An 11,741-nucleotide genomic window follows, 5' to 3' on the forward strand; every position below is an offset into this window, starting at 1 on the left:
ACAGGCTGGCACCGTACCTTTGTTTCGCCAGGTACATCAGCCTGGAGACATCATAGCACAGGTGCACTTCAGACACGCGACAGGTAGGGTATGCCTCACTGCCAGGGAGGGAGAGAAAAAGCCCAGGTACTTAAACAAAGACCCATTTGGGTTGATTGGAAATGCTCTAGATTAACAGTAGAACATAAGGAAATGGCAAATATGTGGTTACAGTTTTCTCCAGAAGAGCGGCTGAACATTTCATCCACAGGCAGTCTTTTTGTTTCCTTATGATAAACAACCATCATTAGTCCCAACTGTTGGGGTTAACCCTGGGGTGCTGACTGCTTGTTAACTGACAGATAAACTTACACTTAACACTTTACTAGAACCCCTTGCCATAAGACTGGCACAGCACTGTCACACACATAACATAACAGCTGTCACAAGATGGCATAACATGATGTCAGGGTATGTCAAATGACATAACACTGTCATACTTCAATCAGAAAATGTTATGACTGCAACATCTGTGATAACAATATAATAGCATATTTTCTATAGTTTGCTAGTTTGGATTCCATGCTACCTAGGTATATCTTTTTCAGAAGGCACACACCTAGCGAAAGTCTCTTGCTTTCTTTTGACTGCACAACCAAGCTATCTAGAACTTGCAGTCATAACAGTTTCAGCAGCAGCTTTCGCTAGGTGTGTGCCTTCTGAAAAAGATATACCTACCTATATATATATATATATATATATATATATATAGCCGAGGTCCAATAAATATCTTGGTCCTAGAGTAAAATTGGAACTCAACTCCAGACATGCAAAGACTCAAGCATTCAAATCACTTGCAAGCAGGCACAACACAGCTACTCTTTCTCGGTTCTGCAAACCTTACAAAACAAAATCACTGTTGTTGTAGTGATAGATAATATGTGGATTTTATATTGAACGTTACAGCCAATTGAATACTCAGGATCTTACAGGTTCTTCAAATCTCTAGGTCACATCTTTGAGACAGCAAAGACATTTTATACATTTTTGATCTATTCATTGAGTTCAAGTGCATTCAATGAAGAATTTTAAAGACCAAAATGATTGGCCCTATCCATTAAATTCTGTTCCACAGCGCTTGGTTGATGGATATTCAATCAAGCTCTAGGGCAGCACAGGCATGATGCACTTATTACAGATGAAAGAAAAGCTAAACCCCCTACAGCCAGATATGATGGTTATATAATCAACCATCCTTTTCTTTAAATTATCCACAACAAAACTGGCTCTGAAAGCTGTTATCGACAGACTGTAATTTGTTAAAAAGATGATCAAAAGCTGAGGCACTTGCTGTGTAGGGATTTCAAAGACCTCATGGGGAGCAAACTGGCGTGTAGTGTTCGCAGGACTTCTGAAGTACGCATTCAGAAAAGCACTTACTTAAAATGTGTCTTTATGCTCTCCTCATTGGCATTTTTAGGAACGGAGCACACAAAGAGGGTTCTTCTGTCCTGTAGGGATGACAGCAAGACAGGATATATGCCTACATGCACAGCTTGGCTAGGGAACGCATGGAAAAACTCAACTGGAGGATGCTATGTAGGGGAGTAAATGGGATTTAAAGGGATATTTCACTTTGTCAAAACAAGTAGTTTTGTGGAGCCTACCCTATTATATTTGCCTGGCATGAATACTGGTAACATCAGTGGTCCCTGCTCACTGTTAACAGCATCGCCTCCTGGTTGTCTGGCTCCTAATTCACTCTCACAAAATTAATATTTTTACAGCACTTTTCAAATCAAACCTTAATCAAAGTTATCTGTTTTTGTGAGCTGTTAAGTTAGGTTAGTTATACATAGACTTGAGACTACTGCACAGCCATAGTTGATTAATTTTGTCATCATGTACAAGGATACAACACTTTTGTTAAAATAACAAAAACATTGCTGGATCTTCTTTTTCATTGACAGTACATCAGATATCACACGGATACCTTTTGACATTAGCATTTTCTTTTATCAATCTATTATCTTCATTAGTTTGTGCTTCAAATCTATTAGTGAGGCCCATTTCAGTGAGGCCCTGAAAATGAATGGAAGTGAATTGTGAGCCAGACAACTGGGACGAGCAATGCTGTTAATGTTTGGACAGCTGATGTTGCCAGTTTAAGGAGAAAATCTCACCGTGTTTGATTGGACAGCCTTAATTTTGGAGGTGTGTCTTCTCAGAACAACCACCGTGAGGATCAAGTAGAGAACTGCGAACACTGTGTGCAGCCACAGCAGGTTGTTACTGAAATGTAAGAACTGTGTCACGTCAATACTTACTACAAGATTGGCACACATTTTCAACATCAGAACAAAAGATGATGATCATTGTATTGAGAAGCCATTTCAAGTTAAGAATATAATTTATGTTTTTATTTTTGCCACAGGGCAGTTTCTTTCTGAAATGATCTATTCTTCCCTGAACATGACTTCACTGAGTCTAATTGTAGATGGCAGTTGGATGTATTTTGGTAAGACAAAGCCACACTTCTAGACCAAGCTACATCCATTGAACTGTTGTGGGGATACCACTTCTCAAATTTCAACTTCTCTTTAACCTTCAACTTCCCATAAGCATAAGGATAAATCCCTTATGAAAATGACATCACTACTTTCACCACAAAACCAATCATATGGTCTGAAAGCTGACACTTACTCCTTCTGAAGATTGGCAATGGTGGTTCTTCCAAAGCTGTAAGGATCATTATCTGGAAAATAGGTTGTGCCTTCACATCACACTTCAACCAAAAAACAGGAATTACAAGCTTGGAGCGCAATACAGGTGTTAAATTGATAATGTTGTAGCAGCAGTGTTGAACTGAGCATGGTATAATGGTGTTATAATGAGTGGTGTGTGGAGAATGCTGCACTGGAGCTGCTGTATTCACTGTATTCTGAGGGTGTTGGTGCTGCCGTATTCACTGTATTCTGAGGGTGTTGGTGCTGCTGTATTCACTGTATTCTGAGGGTGTTGGTGCTGCTGTATTCACTGTATTCTGAGGGTGTTGGTGCTGCTGTATTCACTGTATTCTGAGGGTGTTGGTGCTGCCGTATTCACTGTATTCTGAGGGTGTTGGTGCTGCCGTATTCACTGTATTCTGAGGGTGTTGGTGCTGCCGTATTCACTGTATTCTGAGGGTGTTGGTGCTGCTGTATTCACTGTATTCTGAGGGTGTTGGTGCTGCTGTATTCACTGTATTCTGAGGGTGTGGGTGCTGCCGTATTCACTGTATTCTGAGGGTGTTGGTGCTGCTGTATTCACTGTATTCTGAGGGTGTTGGTGCTGCTGTATTCACTGTATTCTGAGGGTGTTGGTGCTGCTGTATTCACTGTATTCTGAGGGTGTTGGTGCTGCTGTATTCACTGTATTCTGAGGGTGTTGGTGCTGCCGTATTCACTGTATTCTGAGGGTGTTGGTGCTGCCGTATTCACTGTATTCTGAGGGTGTTGGTGCTGCTGTATTCACTGTATTCTGAGGGTGTTGGTGCTGCTGTATTCACTGTATTCTGAGGGTGTTGGTGCTGCTGTATTCACTGTATTCTGAGGGTGTTGGTGCTGCTGTATTCACTGTATTCTGAGGGTGTTGGTGCTGCCGTATTCACTGTATTCTGAGGGTGTTGGTGCTGCCGTATTCACTGTATTCTGAGGGTGTTGGTGCTGCTGTATTCACTGTATTCTGAGGGTGTTGGTGCTGCTGTATTCACTGTATTCTGAGGGTGTTGGTGCTGCTGTATTGGTGTTGCTGCTGAGTGTATTTAGAGGGCTGTGAGGCCAGCATTAGGAGACTAACCCAACAAATCGCCAGACAGGTTGACTGGCAGTATGATGGCAACAGACGTCACACAGATGATGGTCAGCAGAGCGATGAGGTGGCGTTGAAAGGACAGGTAATGCACAGCATCGGTGCCACACCTCGCCTTGATAGTATCCTCACTGTGCAGAGGACACACATCACTCGGATGTAAGGAACCTTTGAACTTCAAATGGAGGGCTAAGACAGCAGCTTAAAGCTTAGAAACTGGGCCGCTCTAAATCATTGCATATTTTTTTTACCATACAGCTTTACATCTCCCCCCTTTCCTTTTCACTGTACTAAGGGCTAAAGCTTCAGAGTAAGTCACAGTAGTAAGGACTAAAGCTTTAGCTGGATTAAGGCATTGCACTAAATGTAATAAGGACTAAAGCTTTAGCTGGATTAAGGCATTGCACTAAATGTAATAAGAACTAATAGTTTAGCTGGACTAAAGGCACTGTAGTAACAAATAACACTTTAGTCGGACTAGACTAAGGCACTGCAATAACAATGACTGCTTCAGCTAGATAAACTATACCTGGGAAAAATGAAGAATTATGATTTACTAGATATATAAATATGCAAGATTTCTACACAATTAGAAGGTGCCCAAAAAGGGACATGGATGCAGAAAAAATACAAATCTTGCAAAATATTTTGATACAGCACTGAAATGTTTGCTTAATTTTTATTCATTATTCACAACTACCTTTGTAGCTACTCTTCATAGCTGTCTCCTGAAACACTAACAGAAACTAGGAAGCTAGTCCCTAGCTAATTTAAACTAGTCGCTAGCTATAGGGTTTCCAGACATTCGGTTTTTGACCAGAACCAGAAAATTATCCGTACAGGTATGGCTTGCCTTCCTGACCAGCCAATGTAATGTCTGGTTTGAGTTACTGAGGGAAGAACTTTACCAGTAGCTTGTAATGAATTAGCATGTCAACGACTGCCCTGCCTGATGGAACGGCCATCCGGTCTGTCCATAGTTCTGAGAGTGAAGGCCCTAGAGTGCTATAAACAAGTAATTGCTGAGGCGAAGCGGAAGGAAGTTGATACATTCCGTTTGGGACATGAGGTCCATTGTTTCTGGAGGACTGAGGGCCACTCCCCTATACCATTAGGGGGTGACGGCAGGATCAAAGCTTACCCCATACGGATGACGAAAGGCAGCCAGGAACAGAATCCCTTAAGAAAAGAAATGACAGTATCAGAAAGTGTTCAGTATCTGACAGGCATCAGAGACATTAGGCAAAGGACAGTGTGATGTAGGCTCACATGCGTCTCCAGATCATGGTCTTCACCGCTGGAGCCTTGGGACGACACATGGCCGTAGCGGCGGTGCGATGTCTCACCAAACCTGAGGTCATCAATAAGGTCACCGTAACAATGGTAACGGGTACACTGTGACATCATCCTTACTTCACATTAATGCTGATGATTATGATGACATAACACACAGAATCTGCTGCTTTTTGTGTGTGTTCGACAGACCTCTTGTAAAGCAACACAGAGCAGATAAAATTTCATGTGTCACAAAATAAATTCTAAATGGGATACAGTGACAATGATGTCCCAAAATATGTGAGGTCACTTTATTGGCCGGTTGCACAAAGCATCTTTGCATTTTCCTTAAAAGTTAACTTGAGATTTCCTTAAAATAGAGTGAGTTGCACAAAACATTCTAAGGGCTAGATTTATGTATATAAAGCTTGCAGCGCTAAATGATACATTTTAATTTCCTTTTTTGCAAACTCACTGTGATGAACTTAACTTTTTTTTTGTATTTCCTTAAGGGTTGTTGCACAAAACATCTAAAATCTATTTCTTAGATCAGAGAAAATACTAAGCCGTTTCCCACGTTTGCAATCTGAATATGTGACAATTGCCTCCCACATGACCTCACCTTCACCGAGACCTTCCAATGTTTATAAATAAATTATTTTAAGTTTAATTTTAGTTCTTAATGTGGGTTGTTTTTTGTCGTACTCTGCCTTTCTTTTAAAACTTACCATGTGTATTGTTTTGTTATGTTTAATTGTGTTACTGTGCAGCCATGTGACCTGAAATGCACTACAGAAATAAAGTTTTATATGTGACTCATCATGTGATGCGATCCTGAGCCTGACTGACCCGCTGCCATCAGCAACCAGCGCCAGGCGGCCATAGTCCCACAGCTTTCTCCTGATGACCGTGAAGAGTCCCAGCAGCACCTTCATCAAGCACAATGAGTAACCAATCACATCTAAACACACTGCAAGTACCCATTATAAAGTTTGAAATACATTAACGTTAAAAACACATTCAAATGATCTTCATTTGTATATTGTATATTAAACACAAAATCGTCTTTGTTTAGTTACCAATGTAGTTTTCTTTCAGCTGTTAAAAAGTATAGTCTACAATAACCACATTTATAAAGGTTAGACACTCACAGTATCAGTGCATAAATGGTCAAAGGGGTCCACTATATGCTGCAGTTCATGTGTCTCCTTTCTGTCCACCAAAACATTAGCAATCGCAATACTATTTACTCGCAAACCAGCTATAATAAATACTGTTGTGAAAGAAGCACGGGGTAGTGTAGGCCATGAGGCCGCAGCCTACTAAATATCTTCAATGAACTATGTTTTTAATCGGCCTGTGGACTATGGCTACCCCACAGTGTAAACGGTGTTCTTTTTGGTATCAGATAAATTGTATGTAGTGCAGGAGGTCTGAGCATTGTGTATGAAACTGGCTGTGGTACAAAAGAGGTCTCACAAATGTAGTACGAGGCAGCACTCCCTGCTCAGTGGGTTATTAACAGGGTAAACATGTAAGCCTGGTGTGAAATGCCACAGACTGCAAGAAACCTGCCACGACCAGTCATATTAGAACCTCTCTCTCTCACACACACACACTCACAATGAAAACAATGAAATCCAGCAGCAGTACGACTGGTACACCACCGAAATTGACCCCACGTAGCACCGTGCTTTCAGTCGTGGTGAAGCAGCTTCTGTTGTCAATGGCTACAGAACCATTGCCCGCAAGCAAGGGGGACCCATCCCACCACGGCGAGCCCATAGGCACACCTAAAGACATAAAAATGTACTGAGCATCCAACATGCAACAACAATTCCTACACAGAGGTCTTCCCAAAGAATGTAACAGTGGCAGTGTGCCACTCTGTTCCCTCACTTGCTCCACTGTGTAACAAAATAGCCCATGTCACATGCATAATATTCTCTTTCCTTCAGTACCAGACTTTAGGTTCAGTACACACTGCAAACCAACAGTTCTAATACATGTGAGGTTTAAAATAGAATTCAGTGGAGAACATACATTTAAAACTACAATTGATCCAGACAAATTCATGTTAATTGTTCAGCAAGAAATTATGGCATTAGCTTCAGTAAACATTTTAATTTCCTTTTTTGCAATGGACTGTGTAGGAGACTAGCTTTCATAAATCTGTCTTTTCCAAATGCATAATTAATATTTATGCTTGAACAAGCGGAACCGGTGCTTTAAACAAAGTTGCATTGTTAACAAGTTAAAGTATTATTAACCTGTTAAAAATTATTATTATATTATTATTACTATGAACAACAGAAATGGTCAGGAAGGAACAGTCAGGAAGCCTTCCATTTCTGCAATGTAAAAATGAACTGCCATGTAAACAGGATTTTCCATTAATAATGGTTGTGACTCCATGATTCATTGCTTTTAATGGTGAAATATTCATACTGTTGCAAGTGTGTGGCAAACCACCACAGTTGCCATTGTGAAAGAGGTGCCTTTTTAATGAGTCTCAAGTAGGAGATAAGGCACAGGCTTTTAAAATGACCTTTCAGGCTTTCCTAATTCCCTTTATGATCAGAATTCTACACAGATCCTAAAAAATGTCTTCTATTGTCGCACCATTAAATTTCCACACATTAGAATAGATTGTTACCTGTTGAGCAGAACAGGACTGGGTGGGCTTGTATCCTGTGGTCCTTAGCATTCATATTAGTAAGATACGTCATTGCTGGGGCATGGTTAAGGCATCGGACTTTGGTCGATTGCAGTTGCACATTGGTCCTGCCAGATTCAAGTATGGCCGGCGCATTAGGTGGCTGCAGTAATTGAGCGGCCACTCTGGTGCGTAAGGGAGCGGCAATAATTGGGCCGCTGCTTTCACGGTGGGGGGAGTGTGATCTGAGTGGGGAATGTGCTTATATTTCTGCAGAAATGGTACATGAGTGTAAGGTTTTGGTTCTTGTGTTTCAAGTCCTGGTGTTAGTGTGTAAACATTTGAAAACTGTAAGAACAGTAAGATCAATAGCACAATGTACCAGGAAATCTTGGCAGAAAATCTGGTTGCCTCTGCTAGGAAGTCTTGGTTGGAGGTAGATTGTGCAGCAGAATAATGACTCCATGTATACATCAAAATCCACACAAAAATGATAAAGTAAAAACAACGACCATGTTCTGCAATGACTATCTGTCTCCAGACTTAAATCCCATGAAAAAACTGTGGTCTGAACTGAAGAGGGGGGTATCCCAAAGATATCAATGATTCTAAAAGGTTCTGCATGGAGGAATAGTCAAACAACCCTCCAAATGTGTTCTGTAACCTTATCACAAATTATAGGAAAAGACTCATGGCTGTCATCTTTGCCAGAGATGCCAATATTTGTGGAACCTCTGTGTAGTATTTTTGGGGAAATATTTGTTTTATTTGAAAAATGTTTGGTTGATTCAACTGAATCATTAATAAACCTCACTGCCTTCCACACTTACATCAATAACTGTATTATTTCTTAGTTTGCAGTTTTGGTTTTGAGAATATTTTTAAAGGGTGCCAATAATTCTGGAGCCGACTTTATTATAAGTTTTTTAACATTATTGTTTCCAAGTGTTACAAAACAGAGGGTATATATAGGCTATAGGTTGACTTCATTTTCAAATATCTTAAAAAGAGGTTTAGTATTATTGAATTTACATGTATGTGAATGAATTGATACATACCTACCAATAATAAGTTGAATTCATTTTATGTTCTATGCCCTGATAACCTTGTCCACTGAAAACCTGCCGTTTAGCCAAGGCGGTACGTTTTTTCTACATGTTCTTAGGAAGGATCATTAAAACAATATTTCCGGTGCATTTCTGAATGCAAAAAACGGCAGGAAAAAAAACGAATCACAGATTTCAGTTCCCAGACACTTTACCACAACTCTAGGCTGTATGGGTACACAACGTTTCACAAGTCAGAAGCCGCCCTCAGCTTTTGAAAGACCTTTAGGCAGTGCAGTCTTGCCAAAGCCACAAATGTCTGCTATTCACCGTTGGATGAGCCAACGTAGACTCAAACCACACAAAGGTGTGTCGGCTAAGTAGCTGTACTTGTAATCTAAAGTTAGATCTGTTTTCAGTTTTCTGTTTCAGTTTTACAAGGAACACTTTTGGCTGAGCCTGCCCGGTTCGTAGTTAGCAACAGCTTCCACACCATACTGTCACATTGGAGCACCATTACCATGTCACTGTATGTGTAAGCTGAAAGAGATCGCATAGATGTCTCGTACCAAGTTATGAAAACTGAAGTTATTTCTTATTTATTCGTCATTTATTAACTCGGTGTTCGGAACACCACATCCATCAGCAGAAAAACTACCATTGAACGGACGTTAACTTCTGATTGAAGCAGCCGTTCCCCCGTGTTCTGTTCGGAACACCGTGAGTCTACATTACCTCCTGTTCATTTCAAGAATTCCGCAGTCACATCGAGCGATGGCAACAAAACGCATCGCATCACATGACATGCTCGAACTTTTTTGTCTTCACTAATAACGTCAGTATATCCTAGGTGTTTTTACTATCGCTAGAGCTAGCTATCTGACGAATGCACAAACGCCAGGTAGCTAACAGCTGTCACCAAAGTTGGTGTTGCTGAACGTTAGTTTGTCCAATTGCAAATAATTATGTCTGACGTGTGTTGAGACATCTCTTTCGTTTAAGTTCATTGATAAATACGAACAGTTATTTCGTACATAAATCCCGAAGTACAGTAACTCGTTAGTTACAAGTTGGCTACACTGCAGTAACATTATGTTGGTTAGTCCGCTTCCCAGCTAAAACAAAAACACGAAATGCTGACCTCCACCCTCGTATATTAAGAAGTGAATTAACAAGAATTATGCAGCTGGCAAGCTAACCATTGTACATTGTACGTTATAGTAAGTACATAAATGTATACATATAAGTTCGTGTACTCACTTTGATGGCAACTCGTCAGTTTAATTCGGAAGTCACTGTCCCCGGAAAACTACTAGCGAAGTATCATAAATGTTCGGAAAGTTAAGTTACATATCCGCACATGCGCTGTTACATGACAAGGCAGAACACAGGCACAAGCAACGCCGTAGCAGCTATGCACGATTGTGGACGTGGATATGGAGAGATTCGTCTCTATATTATTGACGAATGCGTGTAATATGATCCACAAATAAGAAACGCATCACAATGTGTTTTACTATCCACAAACACATTGTGCACATCCTTTTGCACAAATATTTCCTACTTTGTATATGAAGAGCAAAAATACGTGGCCAATATTCTCGTGTATTTTTTGCAATAATCCAGTCTCAAATGTAAAATTGGTTTGTGAAGTGTAGTCTATAATCTGCATTTGTGGATCGAATGACATGCGTGCGCTCGTATTTTGACACTTTACTTCCGCAGTTCCTGTGCAATGATAGAGATACACTCAGTGAGCACTTTATAAGGTATTTCTTAGACTTATTTTTTAGACTTCTACTGCTGTAGCCTATCCACTTAGAGTTATGATGCATTGTGTTTTCAGAGATGCTCGTCCACATGCCACTGTCGTAATGTGTGGTTATTTGCGTTACTGTCACCTTCCTGTCAGCTTTGACCAGTCTGGCCATTCTCATCTGACGTCTTTCATTAACAAGGCGTTTCTGTCTGCAGAACTGCTGCTCACTGAATTTTAAAAAGTTTTTTGCACCATTGCAAACTCTGTCTGTGAAAATCCCAGGAGATCAGCAGTTTTTGAGATACCCAATACATATACAGTACTGTGCAGAAGTCTTAGGCACCCTAGACTTTATTATATCTGTGTGTGTGTGTGTGTGTGTGTGTGTGTGTGTGTGTGTGTGTGTGTGTGTGTGTGTTAGTATAAAAGAACACATTTGAGATGTCCAAATATTCATTTTCCAAAAGATTTAATTTGAGAGACATTTTTGTCTTACATTTTTTTTAAAGTAACATATTACTGTAACTAACTATTACAATTGACTAACTTGATCAAGGCTGTCAGATCAGAAGCAAGGAGCCAACCAAAGTCTGCAGAAGAACTGTGGCAAATTCTCCAACATGCTTGGAACAACCTCCCTGCTGATTGTCTTATAAAACTGCAGGACAGCGTTAGCTATCTCAGAGAAGTGATGCTGTTTTAACGCTGAAGGGTGGTCACAAAAAAATATTGATTTGATTCAGTTTTTAACTATTCTGCCAAATGACTAAAATGTAATGTAAAATGTATAGTACATTTATTTCATTGATTTATTTTTGAAAGAATCTTATCTGTACAAAATGTTATACAGGTGCCTAAGACTTTTGCACAGTACTGTATATATACCTGGAGACAGCCTCCCCTTTTCGGTCCCATGGATCCCTATGGGAGCTGCTCAATGGTGCTAGAAGTCAATTCATGGAGGTGGCCATATTGGACTATGGGGCTTTTGGCACCAGAGGATTATGCGTACTGGGTACCTTAACATGAAGGATCACGGTATACGCCAGTAAACGCACAGCAATGATGGGACGCAGAGAGTGAGAATTAAGAAAGTGGAAGCTGGCTGCGGAAAGTTGCATATGGAGGCTAGCTACAGGATTTAATGTGAGAAAACAAGCAACTAGCTGTGACAAGG

General features: G+C 40.4%; 1 protein-coding gene across 1 annotated transcript in view; it reads right to left on the reverse strand.

Moving 5' to 3' along the window:
• The window catches only part of tmem63a (transmembrane protein 63A), a 30,211-nt gene extending 20,017 nt beyond the window's left edge, over positions 1–10,194 (reverse strand). Inside the window, exons 1-10 of the mRNA XM_061242412.1 lie at positions 10,066–10,194; positions 6,727–6,896; positions 5,953–6,032; positions 5,098–5,179; positions 4,970–5,007; positions 3,817–3,959; positions 2,683–2,734; positions 2,163–2,271; positions 1,420–1,490; positions 18–98 (exon numbers count right to left, since the gene is read on the reverse strand). Of these exons, the coding sequence (XP_061098396.1) occupies positions 18–98; positions 1,420–1,490; positions 2,163–2,271; positions 2,683–2,734; positions 3,817–3,959; positions 4,970–5,007; positions 5,098–5,179; positions 5,953–6,032; positions 6,727–6,888 (818 nt within the window). The 5' untranslated portion in view covers positions 6,889–6,896; positions 10,066–10,194. The remainder of the gene's footprint in view (positions 1–17; positions 99–1,419; positions 1,491–2,162; positions 2,272–2,682; positions 2,735–3,816; positions 3,960–4,969; positions 5,008–5,097; positions 5,180–5,952; positions 6,033–6,726; positions 6,897–10,065) is intronic.
• Positions 10,195–11,741: the final 1,547 nt, after the last annotated feature.

The sequence above is a fragment of the Conger conger genome, chromosome 5 (genome assembly GCF_963514075.1).
Source record: "Conger conger chromosome 5, fConCon1.1, whole genome shotgun sequence".
Lineage (NCBI taxonomy): Eukaryota > Metazoa > Chordata > Actinopteri > Anguilliformes > Congridae > Conger > Conger conger.